The following is a 23,708-nucleotide window of genomic DNA, read 5'->3' on the forward strand; positions in this document are numbered from 1 at the left end:
TTAAAAATTAAATGAGCGTGTTACTGCCAACTATTTTTTTGAATAAACGTTATTAAAAAAAAATTTGTCAAGGTAGCAAGAGACTATCAGGTAGTGATGCAAAAAATAACTCATTAACTTTTGATTCAGAAACTAAACAGAAAACCATTTCATATTAGAAAAAAGACTTTAAGGGACACAAACAGAAAACAAACAAACAGGGGTATATGCATAAATGGATGCATAAATGATAGGCATAATATGCATGCATAATGCATAAATGTATAAGTGAATAATGCATTAAAAGAAAGATACTAAAAACCATGAATTACACTTTTATAGTAGTGAAATAGTAGAAATCAATTAAATGAGTAGTCTGTAGCTAACAACATAAAAAAGTTCATTAAATATTTATAATTTATTACATATTTATAAGTTATTATATATTATTAGGTCAAAATAACTTGTATTTCATTATAAATCATGTTTACATACTCGCCACATGTAACTTGTATCAAGATCGTCTTTTGGAACATCTAAAGGAATTTTAATTCCTTGATATGGTCCAAAGATTATATCAACGTCAAAATTTTGAGTAGCAAATACTCCAAAACCAGCATTTGGTATAAGACTTGTTTTAATTTCCATGCCTTCTGGAGGAGTAAGAATTAAGGTTTTTTTAACATGATTTTCTGAATCATCTGTAAATTAAAGAAATAAGTATTATATAAGCTTTGTTAAGCTAAACAAAATATACAGAACCAAATTTATAAATCAAAATTTGAAAAGATTTAATGTCAAAAATTTAATTAGTCTTAAAAAGTTAATTTATAAATTAAAATTAAGAAAAATTAACAAAAGTAACTAGCAAATTAAAAAAAAGATTTTAAAATCATTCTTACATAAACGGTTTTCACCTTCATCTTCAACTTCAGTATGAACATTTTTATAATTTTTTCTTGCATCTGTTTTTAAGTTATTGTTTGCTTTTTTTTCATTCGTTTTTGTATTTTTGTTAATATTTGGAGCATTAACCTCCTTGTAATTTGGAGCATTAACCTCCTTGTAATTTATTTTTTCCCCTCTGTTTAGATACACTTTACTTCGTAGTTCTTAAAATAAGAATGATTATAGAACATTTGATAAACTGATTTTTAACCATATTTGTGTAAAAAGGTTTAAATAGAGATGCCACAAAAAGCGACTTAGCTAAATACAGAAAATTTGACTAGACTCATGGCCAAAGCACCAAATAATTGGCGACACTTCATGGAAAACAAGTTCTGACTTGCATCAGTAAAGTGCATACCACAACTACACCACAGACGTATTTGTGTATACATTTTGTGTAGGTCATGTTATTTATTGATTATTACATCAAATTTTGTTACTTATAGTGTATGCAGTATAGTATATATACTTATTGTTCTTACAAAAATTATGTAAGATATGGACTTTATAAGTAACAAATGGGTTATTATAGTTAATATAGTTAAAATACCTGGAAAAGGAAGAGACACGGTCATTTTCATTAAAACTGAATGAAACTTCACTGCAAGCTGAATTTGAAGTTTCATTCAGTTTTAATGAAAATGACAAATATCAAGTTGTCAATTTTAGTGACACAAGTTTCATAACCAGTTTTTTGGGTTTAGTGAAAAAGCAAAGCAAAATATTTTAATAAAAAAATCTCTGAGAAAAAAATGTTATAAGTTTAGTAGCACCAGCAATAACTCATCTCCACTTTAGAAAAAAATAAATGACAAATATTCGTGGCATCTCTAGTTTTTAATAAAAATAAATTCAAATTAAACAATGTTTTTATTAAATGATATAACTATAAAAAAATATATGATTTTTATCTAATATAATTTAATTTACTACTCATGCTAAGTTTTTTGACTGCTGCTAACAAAGGCTAGAAAATACTAAAATACAATTAAACTGTTCTATAGTAGTCAATACATTTAAAAGTTAATGCAAAGTTTTTAGGTTTCTTGTCATTCTTTTGTTTGATTTTAAGAAAAATTTTTAAATCTTATGTTTATTCATTTTATTTAACATAAGGATAAAAAAAATTTTGAATAATGTTATGCATATTAAAACACATTTCTAAAGGAGAATCATATATTCAATATATTTTCAAACAAGTTATTTAACATAAGTTGTCATTTTTTTATCAAAACAAGTAAAAAGAAGAAATCACTATGACAAATAAAATGTGTTATACAATAGCACTATGTAACAAAAACTTTTACACAGATAGCTATTTTATTATGTTACCCATGACAACCTTATCATTAATGTCAACCATATCAGATTATTGTTATACCATACATAAAAATAAACAGATTATATATGTATTTAGCTGCCAATGAATTTTTACTTATGATACCTCAGGTCTTGTTAATTAATTTTGTTGCCTAACGAAAAAGCATAACGCAAATAAAATTAAAGTATATTGAATAGCAAATTCAAATTAAAGTTTATTTAAAGTAAAATATGTATATTAAGTAAAATGTAACGTTACTCAATATACATATTTATACTATAAAAAGTTAAATTAAGTTTGTCAAGCCTTTTCCAGGAGAAGTGTGCGGTTTTATATCTTGTTTGTCCACACATAAGTTTTGTGTTAAGATAATTTGGTCACAACTGTTTGCAAGTTTTATTATATTAAGTGTTTCAATACGAACGGAAATAGCAAAGAAAGAAAACTAACAAAATTGGAAATTAGTAAAAAAAGCAGGAAAAAACAAGCAGAATTTTCAATACGAACGGAAAAAGCAAAGAAAGTAAAAATAAAAATTTAAAATTCATAATTTAAATAATTTGTGTAGTTTATATTTTTGTCACTTTAGGGCGGTTGTTATATTCAGCAACGAAATTGGATAAGTCAAGAAAAGAAAAAAAAAAAACAGTTTTAAGTTGAGATTAAAAAAACTGATTTTACTATGTTTTATTTGTTTTTTTAAGCAGGAAAGCAAATTATAAATTGCTATCTGATTGTTAATCTTATTTGTATAATTTTAATGTAACAAGTACATATTGTCCCTAAATGAACATCTATGTAATGCATGCATATATTTATATACAATCATATGTGTTGTGGTTCGAATCCCAATTTTTTTATTGTTTTTCTTTTAAATCCTGCTGGTTGTATATTTGCTTTGAAAGCATTTATCTTTTCTTTTTTGTATATAAAAAATCATTCTAATGTATGTTGTTGAATGATCCACATCTCTTCACATTCAGATTTCTTATACCATTAAAGCCTCTCAGTGTATTTCCTAAGTGAGGCGCACACACATCTTTTTATAGTTTTTAGCTAACTCTTACTCTAATATAAACTTTTCTCCTTTTCCCCAGAAGTTTCTAAACATGACGCGACATATCGGGTTTTGCAATGAACATTGACATTTGTATCTTTATTAATTGACGAACATCTTATTTAAGAGATATATGTCAAATAAGGGAGTTTTATTTTCAAATAATTTTTTTATTTAAATAATTTTTTATTAAATTAAGAGTTTTATTTTCAAAAAACTTTTTTTCTTGTTAATAAGCTATATCAAATAATAAGATATATCAAAAAGAAGTTATATCAAAAAATAAGATATAAAAATGGTTATTGAATTTTATCACTTTTTTATTATTTCAAAACAATTTTTCGTGCATTTACAAAGTGCACACAAATAATAAATAACCTTATGACTGTAAACTGTTATTCATTAATACAAAATAGGGAATTTTTCTCAATTTAGTTTGTTAAATCTATTTACTTATAAAAAAACGTATCAACTTTAAGAAATTTAAATAAAAGGGAACTAAAAATAAAATAAAAGTTGTTTTGACATTTTCTTTTTTAAACCTTTAAAATGATAACATCATATAAAGTATTCAAGTTATTAAGATGATATTTATAATATTAAGTATTTAATAATAAAAATATCATACTATTGGTGTTGTTAATAAAAAATAAAAACTACAACAAACATAGTACTTTATATTTTATGAGATTATATATATTTCAGCAAAACTTCTTTGAGCAAAAATTTTTTAAAGCTTTCAAATGTGTTTTTATATGCAAGCAAACATTACTTCACATTAACGATAATAAGAAAGTTTAAAAAAAAGCACCTTTTTGAAGAAAGCAATGTTTAGCATGGTTTGTTTTGAAGTAATTGCAAATGCACTCGTGTTAACTAAAATTTTCCATGCTTTTATAAATGCATGTAAAAATCATGCTAAAACGTTATTACTTTCTTCAGTTGCGTACTAAGTTATTTAACTTAAAAGTAATGGTATTGAAGAAAGTAATCCTTTTTTAGCATGGTTTCTTTTAAAGTTGTTGAAAATGTGTTTTAGATTATAGTAAATAACTTTTTTATATACTATAAATATGAGTTTTTTATAACAAATAAAAAAATTTTGATCCCTTAATTATTTTGAAAAAAAAAAAGATGAAGTAATGCATTTGTTTTAAGAAATTTTAAACGAATGCCCTTTGTTTTTTTCTCTTTTTAAACAAATGTTTGCATATTCGTTGCTTTGTCACACCCTGCTAGAGTAACTGGTTATCGAGTTGCAAATGATAAATGTTAATGTAACAAGTATATGTATTGCAAAAAAAAATTAAATTTCTTAAGAACTACCCTAAAAATACGAAAATTAAAACAGTACACAAATTATTTAAATTATTAATTTTTTTCATTTTTTTTAAATTAAATTTATTTTAATTTCAGAAACTTCAAACGCGATTTACTCAAAACTTGATTTGCCCCTTTCGTTTGCAGTTGGTTTGCCCCTTTCGTTTGCAACGCCTCATATAATAAAACTTGCAAACAACCATGACCAAGTTGTATAAATAAAAATCTTTTTCGTGGACAAACAAGATGGAAAACAGAATGCATCTCCTGGGAAGGCTTGTTATAAAATTTTTTTTAAATATTTAAATTTCATTAATAATTTTTTATAAAAAAAAATTTGAATGAAATTTAAATATTTAAAAAAATTTGAAAATTATTTCTTTATTTTAAAAAATGTATACTTCCTATTTATTTCATTCATAACACAAAAAATTATCGTCTTATTTTTGCTTTTTTAGCAACTTAGTTATTCTTTTTTAAATGAGGGTGCAATTGTTTATAAGCAAATTTTTTAAGGGTCAAAAAAAAAAAAAAAATGTTTTTTTTAACATTTGCAACATTTGGCTACAAATCTTAGTCTACTATTCATAAACTAGTTCTAATCTATGTTCATTCTATGATCAATCTAAAAAATTTATGACAATGAAAAAACTTATGTTAAAAAGCAATTTCAAAACTAAAAAAAAGTTGTATAAAAACACTTAGGTAAATGGATGAAAAAAAATTATTGATTTGAAACTATAAATAAATAAACAAAATATTTAAATTTAAAACAAACATAAAATAACTTAAATCAAATTTGATGAAAAGAATATTCTTTTCTCTAACATAGTTTGGAAATTTTAAAAGTAAAAAAAAAAAATTTGTAAAACGGATTGTTTTAAATTAAAAAAAAAAATTTAATTATTATTTATTAATAAATTTAATTTAAATATAAAACAAATTTAAATTAAATTTTTTTAAAATATGGCAAGTAGAAAAAATTTGATTTCACTATATTAACTATATTAACAAGTCTTTTTATCAAAAAAAAAATAATAAATAAATAAAAAAAAATTCACTACTGCGGTAAAAATGTTAAAAATTTAAACATTCTTTTAAACTATTTTAAAAGAATGTTTAAATACTCCATTTAAAAAAAAATTTTGAATTGGAATATTTATACGTAATGTAAATGGCTCGACCTGTAAGTAAAATTGCAATTTTGTATATAAAATGCAAACTGCAAAATGCTTTTTAACAAGGCCTCCTACATATGGATCAGAGGCGTGGTGGCCCCAGAGGCTATGCGGGATTTCCCCATGGGCTTTTCACTTTTTCATCTAAATATGGGCCTTTTGGCAAATTTTAATTTTTTCTACATTTTAAAGAAATTCCACAATCATTTACAATATTTATGTTTGCAAAAATTAAATTTTATTAATCAATTGATTTAAAATCTTCAACTTTGAGCGCAATTATATTAGTATTTTGCATAATAATAATAATAATATTGCTCTGAAAAACGAACCATTAAACGTTTTTTAATGTTCGTAATGTTGACAAAATAAGTTTAAGAAAGTCCGCAGACCCAACAATAATAATAGCTATTATTATTGTTGAACTTAAATTAACTTAATTTAAACCCAAAAATTTTTTTTTTAAATGAATTAAAACGCAATACAATTACTATATAGTAATTGTATTGCGTTTTAATTCATTTAAGAAAAATGTTTTAGTGTTAAGTTTTAAATAAAGTTTTATATAAATAAGTATCGAGCTCATATTTTGCATTTTTGTTTCAAAACTGATATAACCTTGGTTTATAATAAATAAAATTTTTTATTTTTATATTATATTTACAGTTTATATTATTGTATTTAAATAAAGAAATCACTCTGTAATATCCTGTCCTCAAACAGATTAAAAAAAGGAAGATGGCTGTGCAAAAAGTACATTTAAAGAAGATATGTTTTATGCAAACTTTGAATTATGAACTATATAAATACACAAATACATATTAAAAAAAATTAAACCTGACGAAATATTATAATAAAAAATATCTTATTTATAAGATATTTTTTATTATAATATTTCGTCAGGTTTAATTTTTTTTAATATATATGTATTTTTTTAATATTTTTAATATTTTTAATATTTTTTAATATTTTTAATATTTTTTTAATATTTTTTTTTAATATATATGTATTTTTTAATATATACTCATGAAAATTGACAGAGTGTGTAAAATGATCTGAGTACCAGATTTACTTATAAGTAAATCTGGTACTCAGATCATTTTACACACTCAGTCAATTTTCATGAGTATTTATAAATGTTAATAACAATTAAGATAACCATAAAATTACTCCTCGCTATCAATTAAAATAACTTGCGCAAGTTTTTAATATATAACTCCCACGAGTTTAAAAATATTTCTAACATAAATAACCTTTTAAAAAAAGCGTAAAGCAATATTATTTAACAAACTTATTTTAATTGAGGTGTGGGAGTACCACAAATATTTTCAAATACAACTTGATATTACTAGAGATGGTTGGACATGGGCCAAATTGTGTCCGATGTGCAACAGAGTCAAAAAAATTTTACAAGATGATAGATCGGTTTGAATTGAAAAATTTTCAATGGTGTCCATGATCGAAATGTTCGGTTCTGATTGAAGAATGTTTTGTCTGATGTCCGCCATTGTCTGACTTTTTTATGGTCGCCATGTTCGGCGTCCGACCCGGCCGGCATTTCTGGGTTAAATTGATTAAAATTGATTGACTTTTCCGAAAGTGTTTAACTGTTCGGTTGTACGACTTGTTTAGCATTATTATCTCTCTTGAATTTATTCCATTTTAATCCAAATTATTCACCACAGCTTTAAATTATTTCAAGACTTTTGCTATTGTTTCGCAGTGGAAGCTATTAAAGTTCCACCACTTATTTGGAACACATCAGGCTGTTGTAGTTCTGAGGGAAGAGAAGAGATATTTTACATAAGTGCTAGAGAGTGCAAGGTAAATTACCATATTCGGACAGGTGTCCAGTATTGAGAAGTGAATTTCAGAGGGGAATATGATTCAGTATCCAGTTCTGTGTACAGTAAGTGTCCTTTAAGTGTTCTGTACGTTGTTTTGATTATTGTGTTTTGACATTTCTGGGGTGATTATTTAGTTGACGTTTACCGGAAAATAAATGCGTTACAATTAATAGTTAATTGTTTTAGTGGAAATATTCATTTTTTCTGGAGATTCTAAGTTATGGTTGCTGTATATTTTAGTTTATAGTTTATAGTTGATATCGTTTAAACCTTTGTTTTATCCTAGTTTAAGTTTTTTTAATTAAAAATCACGATGTATGCGAAACTATGCTACGGTTGTACTCTTGTTGCTTGTGAACAGATATCTGAAGAGCATGAAATGTGCGCACATATAAACGTTAAATATTTTGTTTATTTCAATTCTATTGTTATCTTGTTGTAAACTTTTAATGGTCTATTGTTCTATATACGCTTCATAGCTTTGTATGTGACAGCAGAAAAGTTGAGTAATTTTCCAGGTGTGTTTTTCATGCTTTTTTTCATGGGAATTATTTTTTGTTTGTGGTTTTATTTTCGATTATTCACCACAGCTTTAAATTATTTCAAGACTTTTAAAAGTTTCATTCTCCTTGGACTACATATTGGTGAATATATACATATTGGTGAATATTAGTTACACATTTTCGAGAACTTATTACACAAAAATACAAATAGGCACATGTTATAAAAGATATCTATGAGAATTCAGATGAAGTCATTGAACTTTAATGCAATTTTAAATGAACAAATTTCCAGTGGTTCTGTTCTTTTGAAAGGGAAAACTACTGGTGTAGGCAAGTCAGAAGTTTTGATGAATTTTTCTTTGCTCTTCAAATTACATGCCACCAAACCTGTCAAAAATATTGCAGTTTGTAACATTTGTAAAAAAGCTGTTCACCAAAAGCTAAGTAGCACTACTACTTTGATCAGACATTTAAAAACACATGCCCCAACAGCTCAAGATCCTTCACAGTCTATTTTGCCAGTAATAAAAAAGGAAAATTCTACCTTCAAAACATCTGTGCAAGTTTAACAATTTATGGGGAAGGATTTGAATCTGTCATAAACACTGCTATTCATCTTGGTGCTACTTATCGGGGACATATTACTGATAAAGACATTCTTCCTTCCAAACACAAAGTTGCTGAAGCCATGAAAACTAGTGTTTCAAAGTCTAGAATCACAATCAGCGGAATACTCAAAGCGAAACTAGAAAGAAGTGGTGTAGGCATAACTACTGACATTTAGACTGATGATTTTCACAGAAACACATATCTATCGATGACGCTGCATTGGATTGAAAATAATCAAGTACAGGAGGCGGCAATGGCTTTTTCTGTGTTACCTCCTATTTCAAAAACTACCACTGTCGTCTCTCGATATCTCATTGACAATTTTAAAAAGGTAGATGCCTATACTGCTGGCAGACTGAGACGAATAATTTTCACTACGGATCAAGGTTCTAATATTTTGAGTGCTTTCAAAGATAGTGGCTTTGTAGTAGCAATAGAAGATATAGACATTTGTCCAGAAATCTTGCAATCGACAAGAATTTCATGTAGCAGCCACATGTTTTGACAAAACTTTTTAAACCATCTGAACTGAAAATTCACTGCTTATCTTTGCATAATCTTCTTCACAATTGTTATCAAGTTGTTACATTTGTGAAGAGTGGAAATGTGAATGCAAAATTAGGCCGCACATCTGGCACTCTTTAAAGGAGTCCTTCTAATGTATGATGAATTGTTGATTCATTTACGAGGAACTAATAAAATGGTGGCAATTGAGGCAATCAACAAAAATCAGTTAGAGGTTTTGGTTAAATTTTTAAAAGTTTTCAAAGCTGCAAGTGATGATTTGGAAGGGTCAACCTATCCAACAATTTATATGCCAATTTTGTTAAATTTTAGTATGCAAGATTACTTCAAGTCTTTCTCCTCATCTTTTGCACAGATTCCTTTGAACATTACTCCTGAATCAGAAAATCCTGAGTCTTATGTAATTGATGATGACACTGACTTGGCAAACACTCTTCCAGTCGAAAACTTCTTGTGTTGGGTTAATGATTCTGACTTTGAAACTCAATATGATTCTCAGGTCTTCACACAGGACTATGAAAACCAAAGAGACATTATTACGTACTTGTCAAGTTTTGCAACTGACATTTTGTCTGATAAATTCAAAATAAATCATATTCATTGCATTGGTTTGTTTCTTATTCCTTTTTGCAAGTCTTTCAAAGTCTTCGGACAAAATGCTTCTGCCAAGCTTATAGAAACAAAGGAAAACCTGCGACTTCTTACACAATATTATAATTTTGAAAAGACAAACTCATCACCGACCAATTCTTCACCTCAGAAAAAGCAGCATTCCTCTACCAAGCCTTTTTCTAACCACATTTTGCATTCACTTTCTTCCTTTATTGACTCAACAGCCCCTGTTGAGAATAATGAAGTTGAACAATATAGTAGAACTGAAGTTGTGGCACCAAATGTTCAAGATTTAAAAAATTTGGGGAATGAAGCACTAAAGTGGTGGGGAAAAAATAAAGAGACATTTCCAGTATTGTTCATTGTATCTAGCTTTGTTCTTGCCATTCCTGCTACCTCAGCCCCAAGTGAACGAATGAATTCCATTGCAAAGCTGATTACTAATGACAGGAGAGCCAATCTTGCACCAGAAACAATTGAAGCCTTGATGCTACTTCGAATGGACAAGGAACTGCAAAATTCCCATTTCAATGCCAAGGACAAACACTAAGAAAACTTATTGAAAACTTACTCAACTTTTTTTTTAAATTTACTACCGGTATATACTTCACTTAAATCTGTACTAGAAATTACTACAAACCTGTAAATATGAAATACCAATAAATATGAAGAATTACAACAACAACAACAAATTGTCCGATTCTTGTGTCATTTTTTATTTTTCATTTTTCTGCATGTTCGACGTCCGATCGCGTTCGAGATTTTTACTTCAATGACTGTTCGGTGATCGATCGGTGTTCGGTTCGACATTAGTTTTTCTGTCCGGTGTTTGGGGTGTCCGAGTTGTTTGACAAAATTATTGTTGCTTGTGTTTGACCGGTTTGGACCGTACGAACACAGGCGAACAGAAAAACGTCAATCAGTCCGAACATCTCTAGATATTACACCTATATATTTTACTTATTTACGACACATTTTTATTGCTATTAATTGTAGATAAGTTTAAAATAAATTATAAAGATTCCATAGCTTTAAATTTTTTTATTTTCATTATTTTAGTTTTGTTTTATTTTTGAAATGAAAAAACAATAAAATAGCATTTTCGGAAAAAATATGAAATACTTTTTAATTAAGTAACTGCTAAATGAAACTATGTTATAAAAACTTTTATGTTTAAATTATGTCAATAACGGCACCATTTTTTGAGCGTCATTTATGCTGTTGTGAGTTTATGGAAAAATGTTAAAAAAAGTTAAAACACCGAATTGAACAAAAGCATAAACTATCTATAAAAAGAATTTCTTATTTTTAAAGATTTTCAATATTTATTTTAGAAAAAAAATTATACAATTTAAAAAAATTTATATTATTATACAATAAAATATATATCATTATATAGTAATAGAAAAATAAAAATCTTTGATTTTTAATTTTGTGTAAGGCTACGTTCTTCAAACAATAAAATACTAATCGTACTTGCTTGCGGTAAAGTTGTGTTTTAAAAAAAATATATATGTATATATATATATATATCTATATATATATATATATATATATATATATATATATATATATATATATATATATATATATATATATATATATATATATATATATATATACATATACATACATATATATACATATACATATATATACATATATATATATATACATATATATATATATATATATATATATATATATATATACATATATATATATATATACATATATACATATATATACATATATATATATACATACATACACATACATATACCTATACATATATATATTTTTTTTCGTATGGGCCTTTACATCAAGCATATATGGTAAAATCCTGCATATATAGGCTTTTTAATAAAAATCCTGCATGGGCTCTTTAGAGCCACCACGCCCCTGATATGGATGCCACAAATGACCATCTATGGCAGCTTCAGCAAATATATTGAAACAAGGTCTGGGTCTCCGCAGGTGGTATTTATGCATTTTATATTATATTATGCATGTTTTCTCTATTACCAGGCTTATTTTTTTCAGTTTGTCTGGAAACAAAAGCATATATATATATATATATATAAATATATATATATATATATATATATATATATATATATATATATATATATATATATATATATATATATATATATATATATATATATATATATATATATATATATATATATACAGGGCTTGTGATGAAGAAAATCGTCAACCGTGTTAAATCGCGCTCGTAAAATTAGAAAATGTTTTCATGTGCGCTCGAAATAACGTCGGCGAGCGCGATCATGAAAATTGCTTAAGGCGATGCTCATAAAAAGCTTTTTATTTTTTTATATCTTTTTATATTTGTTACATAATTCTTTCGTCAAAAAATGTTTGAATTAATATCACACTCATGAAACTACTTCAACGAAGTAGATTTTTATACTTCCAAACTTCTTGTATATTGTCAGATCGCGATTTTATTTTTAACTATTTATATTAATAAAAAAATAATATCAAACAAAAACGCAACTTCTTATTGATTTAGTATTGAAGTATAATTTAGTGTTTTGATTCGTTGTTTTGATATATGCATTTTAAAATGTTACGCGGTAAACTTAATTAACGGTTAATGGTTTTTATATTTTTTTATATTTTTTATTCAAATTGATTATTTAATTTTTTTCTAAAATTTCTTTTTTAAATTACGTTTTTTTAACCTTAAAAAAATAACACAAGAATAATTTGAAATAATAATAAATTAGAATAATAACTTTCCATTTAATAAATGTTGACGTTATTACTTTGTTTCCTTTTCGAATGCGATTGCGAACATTCTAAACAACAGAATCGTTTTAAATTTGAGTTAAAATAAATAATAGTTAATAAAAAAACCTATACTATAAACAAAAACTAATTTTAAAAATTACTCTATTATTAATATTTACTTTTATTATAAACGATGTGTGGAATATTACAAACAATAAATCAAATAAATCTTACTTGATATTTTCACAAGATTAAAAATACTCTAAATAGATTAAAAATAAAGTTTTAATTTTCTTATAGTGGTTTTCTAATTTTCTATTCTTATTTTATTTGCGCATTTTTGTATTCACATTGTGTTTCCACGTGCACATTCCATAATAGAAATTAGTGACTATTAACGACTTCAAACTGCTCATTCATTACGTTTGTGCAAAAGAGAACGACGTAGTGCTTTTTATATTTTATATTAGTGCTTTGATAATAGTATATCTTTAATAAAAAATCTTTTTTAAATATTTTATGAAAATAAAAAAATAATCCCGAACTATTGGACGAGCGTTATTTTATACGCTCGTTATAAGCTGAACGAGCGTTGTTTATCGCGCCTAGAACGTTTGAAAATACTGTTTACGAGCGCGTTTTACGAGCGGAGCGCGATCGCGCTCGCTTCATCACAAGCCCTGTATATATATACTGTATTGGGTTGGGGAATAAGTTCGTTCGGATTTTTTCAAAGAGGATTTTTCAAAGAGGATTATTTAAAGGACTTGTTTGTTGTTGAGCAAGGTATTTGTATTTATTAGACAGTGCTTTGTTTTTTCGAATATTTTTATTTTTTCCTATTTTCCACCTTTAAAAATGGAATAACTAGGTGGCAAAAATCAGCATTTTCGACACCTACTTTTCTTTGCTTTTCATTGCAGTCATTGAGGTGGCCCCTCTAAATCTAATTTAATTTTGAAAAAATTTAACAGAGTGTCTTGTGAGCAAGACACTGTTGAATGCACCCTTATATATATATATATATATATATATATATATATATATATATATATATATATATATATATATATATATATATATATATATATATATATATATATATATATATATATATATATATTTATATATAAAATATATTTTAGCATTAAAAATTTTTCAACTTTTAATTTAATGTTTATACATATTTAGACTGCAATTGTTTAAGAAATAGATCTTTTATTTATCTAATACTGATGCTGAGAAAGAAGCATTATTAACATAAGTTAACAATTATATTTAAAATTTCTTCTTTTTATGGACATTCAAAACAACTACGCTATTTATTAGTAATATTTCAAGGTTCTAATCCTCGCTAATTTTTCTTTCAAATTTATTAGAATTTAATGCTAAAACTTTAGCATCGGTTTAGTAAATATTTCCTTGACAAAATTTTTCAAAATACTTCTTTGACAACATTTTTAAAACAGTTTCACCTACATAACCTAATTTATCTTAACTACAAGCTAGTTTATAAACACCCGATTTGATAAAGCATGACATTTATTTCTACTTGTTTCTCAATTAGAACTACAATTAAAAACTCTGTAACCAAAATTCAGATATGTTTTTCTAAGTTTTGGGTTTATCCCTAAGTTTTGGGTTTATCCAACATAACAATTTTCGGATCATTAAGAGATTTTAAAAGAAGGTTTTTTTTTGTGTCAGACAAAGATTTTAAAAATATTTTTAGCAAACCATTTGTATTAGAAAATCAATTTTTTGTTGTAAATATTTCTTATTGCAAATCTTATAATCTTAATTAATGAAACTAGTAAAGTTACCTTTAACAACTTTTGGATCATGTCCCAAATTTGATTTAATTTGGATATTGATAATTGCTTTGTTCTTGTGAACCACAAACTTGTATTAGCCATTTTTGTTATTGGCAATACTAATATTTAAAAAATTTAGTGATTTATTTTTATCTTCAAGCTCTAATTAAATTTAAGGCTGGTATTTTGTTGGTTGAGAATAACAATTTGTTAGCTTATTTGATTGATTTAACTTGTATGTGACTGTTATTAATGACCAGTAAAAAAAATTTATATATTAATTAATAGTAAGCAGTTCGCTAATTGCAATGGGTCAAAGTCATTTGGCGATCTTGAAAGTTTATTACTTGAAGCTACCATGATCACAATTTTTTATACTCCTGAGAAAAAGTTTATTTGAAAAAAGTTTTTATCATGTTTTAAAACCATGTTTATACAAAATAATCTTGTCAGACGACTATTACCTTTGATTATTTGTCCATCAGGTCGAGTCAAGCTAACTTGAAAATTGATGCATGTGCTTTTTAGACAATGAGTATCACCAAAAAATGCTTGTCTTTTAAGTTTGTTTATTTGTTTACCCTTTTAAAGTTGATTAAAGTTGTGATGAATTTACCTCATTTTTATTTTTTAAAATTTTGGCATATAACAAAAAGTATTTTTATCCCGTATTTGTATTGCCTGGATTAACTTCTGTTTTATACAAATAATATTTGAAACATAATTTTTGTTGCAGTAAATTTGTTGTTTTTTTGCAAAAAATTATCTGGTAAATTTGAATTAATTCGTTCTTTGTGATTATTATTTCGCCCCTTGTTAATATTATTTGATGCAATGGCAATTGCATTTGATTCAAGGTGTTGCAAAAATACTTCAGATACAACAACAATTAAAACAAGGTCAATTAGCCCTGAATTAGTAATTTAATAATAGTAATTTAGGAGACAAAGATCATGCTTATTTAATTCATAATTTTAAGTTCATTTCTTTTAGATAAATCATAATAACAATGATATATTATATGAACTAGATGTCTAGCTTCGATCCAAAAAGTGAAGCCGCTTTTGCCCTTTTTACAAATGGCAGATTAAATAAATATTATTTAACTGGAAATATTATTTAAATTATTTAATTGTAAATAAATACTATTTAACTTTTTTGAACTATCTTTAACTTATTGGGAACTTTTGATGTTCTAAACTTGCATTTTTAACTTTTATTTCACTCATCAGCTTCAGCTTTACCCCTTTTTAAATGGCATACTATATTTATAAACAAAAAAAATCGGCTTTATTTTTTTTCCAATAAAATCCTTTAAGTTAGACATCTAGTTTATATAATATATAATTGCACAATAATCATTGAGGATATTTAAAATAATTTATGTTGCTTTCTTATTGGTAAAGATGGATATAGGTTTACAACATCATAAGACATTAGTACCTCAGAAAATCTATTCTCATTACATTAAAGGACTTTATCAAGTCTCAGTTGTACAACTTTTACCAGATATTTGTATGCATTATAACTTAGTGTTGTTCTAGTAAGAAAAATATTTTTAATTGGATACCCAAAAATGTGACTGAATAATAGATGCACACATGAGAAAACATAATTATACAAATAAATCCCTTAAAATAATAAAAACAACTTTGTTGTTTTTTAATTCTTACTTTTTATTTTATTCAAAAAATAGCTTTTTTTTTATTCAACTTTTATTTTTTTTTTAATTATTTCTAACTTTTTCTTCTTATTTTTTTGTTTTTGTTTTTGGTCCTGCCTATATTTGTTAATATATTTTTTGAATGTTAATTATTTTTTGTTTCTTTAAAATAGTTTTAAAAGTAGAAACATTCTATTGCAAACATTTAACCAATGATTGTTGTAAACATTAAAACAAAAATTAAATTTTAAAAAATTTGAATAAAAAAAATTCAATTCTTTTACTTCTGTTCAAAGAAACTTTTTCCAAAAAAACAATTTAAGCATATACTTAAACTTAAGGAAATATAATTCGATTTATTGAACCAAATATTTTCTTTCATTTTTTATTGCAAAACAACTTGAATACAAAATTAAATGAAAACATCAACTTGAAAACCATTTCAATAAAAATATTATACTTATAATTATACCTAAATTTTTAATAGAACGCTAGATCAAGAAACAATAAATTATAGAAAACATGGTATCCAATGCAAGGCTCGAATTGAGTGTATCGCGGTCGCGAATTGCGACTACTTTTCACCTTCGCAATTAGTTTTTTCTTAAAAAAAGATTTTTTTTTTCTTCTTCTTTTTTTCTTTTTTTAATTTATCATTTTTTTATGCCATTCTTAAAAATGTTTTTGCATAAGTTTTTTATTAGGGGTCATAAAGTACGTCTTGCTAAATTTATCTTTTGAATAATATTATCATTTGCTCTCTTGCGCAGAAATTTTTAAGCAACATAAAGCGCTTTTGAATTTAAATTACTTAAAATCTCTGTGTGGAAGCCAATAATATTTTAGACTATATTTAGTTTTATTTACTGAACGGATAAAGTAAATTTACCTATAAACTAAATTAAAACAAGCAGTTAATTTATTACAGTAACTTAGAGTTAACTAATATACTAAAAGACTCGCAAAAGTTAGCCATACAAATGTTTCTATTTATATCTTATATGTTGTCAACACATTACATAAGCTTTTAACTAAAAATTATTTTAACAGGAAATCTTGAATAGAATATGAAAAACATTTCATTTTTTTATATTGTCATTTTATTTAAAGCGATATCAAGATTAAACACTTTCTAAATACGCAAGTTGTTTTTAGGAACTTTTTTAAAAAGAAATCTCTTTTTTAAAAAAAAATAATAATAATTTTAGTCTTCTAAAATTCTCTTTAAATAATTTTGCAATTAAAATTTGAAATAAAAAAAAATTGTAAAAATTTAAAAGAATTTTAACACTCAACAATTTGTAAACGGCCGGGACCCTGGCTTTGGCTGAAAATGAGACTTTTTGCAAATCTGGCCCCAGCAAAATTATTAGATTTAGCAGGGGTTGATAGGTGCTAGAAATAAATTTATAACTCTTTATATATTATAAATTTATACTTACATTTACTATTTATTAAATTCTGGCATATATTTATGCCAGTATTTAATAAATAGGGACAGATACAGTAAAAGGATGCAACTTGTTGAATTAGAAGCCAAGCAAGAATGAGTTTGGTTTATTGTAATAGGGATGATAGATCGTTTGAGCATTGACCATGATTAGAAAAACAGCATAAAAGAGGAAGGTTAAAGCCTGCTGCTGAATATGACAATAATGTTAATGATGATAATTAGTGATGTACCGATAGCACTTTTTTGGCCGATGGATGGGAAAAGGCCAATACCGATACCAATGAACTAACTAATAATTAAAATTTTGAAAATATAAAACCATACAATTTTAAATTGTTAATCTTTTTCATGGAATCAGTACTGGTAAACAAATACTTGGACTCAAATTAGAGCCAAACCATTATTTTAAAAGATATTAAAAAAACTCAGTTAAAAAAATATTTTATAATACTTTGAAAAAATTAAATACAATTTTAGAAGAACATTTCAATTTTAAAAAGAAAAAGGTATTATCATTAGCAGTTTACTTAGAATTCTTTATTAAGTTAATAGTAATTTAGATATCTAAATAACAATCATATGTTGTTTAGATATCTAAACTATTTTTAGATAATTAAGTTATTTTTAGAATAATTTTATTTTGTGATGTTCGATCCCCACAACGCCCTTGGTAGTACCGCGCTTAACTTGTTTTCCGCGCAGCAGCCTTGTTCGTCAAGATTTGTGTTTTGGAGTTATAAAGTTGAGGGTTGTAACCATAACTAAAGTAGCCTCATCGATAGCAGCCTTGGGGAGGTGATTTGAAATAAAATAAAAATAAAAAAATATAGAAATATAGTAGGCTATACTTGAACACATATAGATAACAATCCTTAAATAGGTTACTTCTAAGTATAATAATAGAAAAACATAAAATAAAATTATTTTAAAAACAACACAATGGTAGTAAAAGTATAAATACATTCATCTGTTAAATTAAAGCTTATAAACATCAACTTAAGCATAAACAATATTGCCTGTAAACAAAGTCAAAATAAACAATTTCTCAAAAAAATCATAATGCAGCCTAAAAATATTAAAATGCCATTGGTTGGAAAATCCGTAAATTAATAAAATAAGGCTGATGCCAATTCTGATTGTGCAAAAAGTGGCTGATTAAGCCGATGCCCAATAGTCGGTACATCACTAATGATAATGATGATGGTGATGATGATCATGTTGATCATAATGATGTTTATAAGTGCATATATATACAAAATCAAACATAAATTTTGAAAAAAAAAAGTACTTTAGGATGTATAAATGTTTATGCAGCCGCGGCTATATTTTATCAAACCAGGCCTTTGTCAAATATCAACCCTGGTCATTTGCTATCAACAACTTTAAATTTAATTGCAGTGGTTAATTATCTTATTATTAGTTAACTATTTTTTGTTACTTAAAAATAGTTTTAAAAGTAGAAAAATTCTATTGCAAACAGTAAACCAGTGATTAGTGAAAATATTAAACTAAAAATTAAATTATAAAAAAAGTTAAATTGAAAAAAAATTATTTTACTTCTGTTCATATAAAAATTTTTCTAAAAAAATAATTTAAGCATATACTTAAATAGAATTTGAGTTTTGAATTTTTAAATTTTTTTAAATCTAATCTTGAAAAAATTTTTTTTGCAATTAGATTTTTTTGCGTTAATTCAAGCCCTGTAATGTTTCTTTTGCTTTGATCTTACTCGTTTTGTCTATAAAACAACGTCACGAAGTTGTTTTACATTAACACAAGTTCTTTATATTGTTTATATTGTTTTACATTAACACAAGGGCTTTATATTGTCAAAACAACTTTGCAGTTTGTTTTACTGTTGTTTTATAGCTTTTTACAATAACAATTCAAAACTCTTTAAAAAAAACATGAGTTATTGAATGTGTTAAATAGATTTCTATAACTTATTAAAGTGGTTATAATATTGCTTTTATTTACTTTTTACTTTTTTAAAGGGATCCCAAGTGCTGAGACAAGCTGTGTTTATATTAAAGAAAATGTTTAAAAAAAACATTTGTGCGAAATTTTTTTGATTAAAACTAAATGAATGCACACCATTAATTTTAAAATTCATGTTTTAGTCAAAGCTTGCCGTCTTCATTTTTTTTTGGTTTTTGGAGTCTGTATGTTAGTCACAATCTTGATAATTTGCAGACTTGATAATTTATTCCATGCATGTTTAATTCATAACAGTTTTAATATATGATGTCATCGCAATATCTTTTTAAGATAGGGTTTTTGTTGTTGTTGTTTTTTTAAAGAAATAAGTATTTTTTCTACTACAATCAGAAAATCAAATATTTGTATAATTTTTTACTAAATCACAAAAATTATTTGTGAATTAGTAAAAAATTAAAATAAAATGTATATATATACAATTTTATATAAAAAACTTCTTTTTTTACTTGCTTTATTATTTGTTTTAGAAACCAGCTAAAATCATAACACAATTATACATATTTTGTAATTATTAGAGTTCGCAGGCAGAGAAAAAATAAAGGCGGTATGATGAAGTTTCTTGTTTTATATTTAGTTCATATGGTTTAATAGAGTAGTTTGTTTTATGTTTAATTTACATTTAGTTATGGTTTAACTCTTTTTTTTTTTTTTTAATTTTTTTTTTTTAGGTGCCCTAAGAAGTCCTAACGGTCTTGTCAAAGAGCACCGCAGAAGTGCGTTTAACCAGAAAGTTCACGCCTCCTTCCTTACCATGACGCGAAAATATGTCCAGATGTCGTTTCGAACCTGGATCTCCTGCTTATAAAGCAGGCGCTCTAACCACTGCGCCACGGCCTCTTTCATTACTGCAAGCCTCTGGTAGCACCTTTGAGTATGCTTCACTATTTGCCTTGTTTTGTAAATAAATTTCCATCTTTGACACATATAATTTGCTTGTTCTAAAGTTTTAATTATTTCTCTGCATAATCAAGAAAAAAAAAAAAGGTTATATTGTGTAATTATAAAAAAGTTATCACTTGACAAAGTTAAAAAATCTTGAATAATCCTTCATAAAAAAAACTTCTTTAAATTTAGTTATAAAATAAAATAGTGTTGACACTGTAAAATTTATTTTGTAGAAGTGTTAGGTATTTAATTAAGTAATTACCAAAATCTTTTGAAAATAAAAACTATTTTTATTCATTAAATGAGTTTTGTTATGGACTTAATGTTTTAGTTACTATTTTTAAAAACAATGGTTTTATTAACTTTGCATTTCTTATTATTCAATGATGTGTGTTAAAAACTTATTTAATTAAAAAGCACAATTGTTTTTAACTTTCTATTGATATATAGTTTGTTATGCTTTTAGAGAGATTTATTATTCGAACTTTAATTTAATTGTTAATGTTATGTCATTCAAATTTTTAATCAGTTTTTACTTTAAAATAATCTATAGGCCTTAGTAAAATTATTCTTTTAGTATCTAGTTTATATTTAGTTTAAACCAGTACATTTTACTGCAAATATTCGTTAAATATTAAATTTTTATTTTTATAAATTTTATAAACTTAATCTTTAATTGTTTCACAAACTTTTTTTTGGGATTTGGTAAAAAGTTATACAATTAACATGATTTGGTGATTGTGGCAAAAAAATAATGCGATATCTTGAAAGAAAAAATTTATACAATGACATATACCAAAACAATGACATTTACCGAAACTGTTGTGAATTAAACACGCATGGGATAAATTATCAAGTCTGAAGATTGCGGCTAACATTATACAGACTCAGAGAACCAAAAAAAATTGGAGACGGCGAGCTTGAACTAAAAGGTGAAAACATTTAAAATTAATGGTGTGGATTCATTTCAAAAAATTCAGCCTAAACATATTTTTAAAACATTTTCTTTAATATGAACACAACTTGTCTTGGCCCTTGGGGATCCCTTTAAGTATTATGTTGAGTAAAAACAATTACTAAAAGTAATATCATAATAGTATTGAATACATTACTTTGTCATTACATTATAACTTGCTCATTACACTATAACTGCAACTTAAACTTTAAATAATAACTTAAGCTGTAAATTATAACTGTAACTTAGGCTATTATATATCCTGACAAATAAAATTTATTATAAGATTATTAATATTATTATTATAAGATAAGCCCTGTCTGAGCAAGAAGAAAAACTAAGAGACCGCCTTATTATGATGCCTGTGTAAGACTGGGGTTTCAGTAAAGAGGAGGTGAAAGACATGGGAATTTTTGAAAAAAAAAAAGATATTAAAACTCCCTTTGGCGATGGTCAACCAAGTAGGAACTGGATGCTTGGCTTTATGCAACGCCAACTGACAGTGGTCCCAAGAAAACGGAACACTTCAGCAATGCAACAGTCACAGCTGAAAACCTGAGGTATTTAAGAAAAAAGATAAAGAGAAAAAGAAAAAAATTTCCAGATAAAGATAATAGTGACAATGATGTAAACACTGTGTACCTATAGTGGTATTCATGGAGGTCAAGGAAAAGAACGGGGGCGCTGTTACTTATACGAAGATTGGTACCACATTAAATATGTTGTAAATTATACGCTGATTGGTACCACAATTGAATGAGAGAAAAGAATGGGTGTGCTGTGACTTAAATGATGATTGGTACCACATTAAATATGTTGTAACTTATATGATGATTGGTACCACATTAAATGCACGGAAATTCAAGATGGAGCTGATATTGAAGCCATAGACTGATCTGTGAGAATTGCCTAAAAGCATTGTAAAAATATATATTTAGCATGCTAGAGTTTATTGCCCACATTTTTTTAAATTTCAGTCAGGATTAGTTGTTACTCGCAGCTGTTTTAAAGCGAGCTTTACAACTTCTTGTTACTTTTTGAAAATATTTACTTAAGGGGTGTTACTAAAACAATTTTAACTTTTGAAATATTAGAGATAACTTTGTTTTGTAAAAAGAATAAAAACACTAATAAAATTCTTCATCTTACAACATTTAATGCAATAGTAAAAAAACTTTTAGTTTAGAATAATTGTGACAAATAATGAACTTGGCTGAATTTTAGTAATTTGATGTTACTTTTTGTAAAAAAAAAATCAGAAAAAATATATTTCTGATATTTATTATCCAATACACTCATTATTTGATTATTATAAAAACAAAACAAAAAAACTTTCTTAAATGTTAAAGGTAACTAAAACAGACTATATTTAAGTCTATAAAACAAATTGCAATTTTCGCAAATTTATAAAAGACTTTATTAAAAGGAGGATTAGCTGTTAAACAAGTACGCTTTTATATCTAAAAGTTCTTGTTTTATAAAAAATTAAAAAATATAATAATACTAATGAGTTGAAAGTTTAAAAAAATATTTAAAAAGTGAACTTTTTAGGCTTTTTTTTTTCATTATATGGCATTAAATGTTCCTGATAAAGGCATTTGTACGTAAAAAAAAAAAAAGTTGTGTACCACTAAAAAACATTTAAACAAAACATTTATACTAAACATTTATACCAAACATTTGCGTATCACTAAAAAACAGTTTAAATTTATGACTTATTTATTTCCCTCGAAAAAAAAAGTTTTTGAAAACATCGGGTTAAATGCCTCCTGTTATAACAGAAGGAATTGAGCTTGATGTTTTCAAAAACAACTTTTTATTTCCTGTGAAATAAAAAAATAAGTCATAAATTCAAACTGTAAATGTTTTTTATGCTGCATATAGGCTACCATTAGCCTACATAGCAGCATTTTATTTACTTTTTGTCTATGATATAATGGGGTAATTTCATGTCAAATGACCCAGGTTATGTCACCATACATCTCAGATTTTGCTGATTTTTATACAGTTGAGAGTGCTTAGTAAAATAAGAATTCTTTGAAATTTTCAGCCTCTGGCTCCAAGAAGATTTTGAAATATGACCATTTTACTTTTAGCAGAAACTGGTCAGGCTTCTCTTGTCCCTTTCAAATTGCAACATTTATTTAGACGCTTTAAGTCGAAAAAAATTTAAAATATTTGGTTTTTTTACTTAAAAACTTGTAACTGGCTATTTTTTGGGGTGACAAATCCAACAGAATGATCAGAAGTGTAAAAATGTTTTATTTAATACCTGTAA

General features: G+C 25.8%; 1 protein-coding gene across 1 annotated transcript in view; it reads right to left on the reverse strand.

The window, feature by feature from the left end:
• Nucleotides 1-23,708, reverse strand: part of LOC100207139 (oocyte zinc finger protein XlCOF6) — a 94,269-nt gene that overhangs the window by 67,004 nt on the left and 3,557 nt on the right. The window contains exons 2-3 of the mRNA XM_065817893.1: nucleotides 882-1,091; nucleotides 475-680 (exon numbers count right to left, since the gene is read on the reverse strand). Coding sequence (XP_065673965.1) covers nucleotides 475-680; nucleotides 882-1,091 — 416 coding nt within the window. The remainder of the gene's footprint in view (nucleotides 1-474; nucleotides 681-881; nucleotides 1,092-23,708) is intronic.

Source organism: Hydra vulgaris, chromosome 14 (assembly GCF_038396675.1).
Source record: "Hydra vulgaris chromosome 14, alternate assembly HydraT2T_AEP".
Lineage (NCBI taxonomy): Eukaryota > Metazoa > Cnidaria > Hydrozoa > Anthoathecata > Hydridae > Hydra > Hydra vulgaris.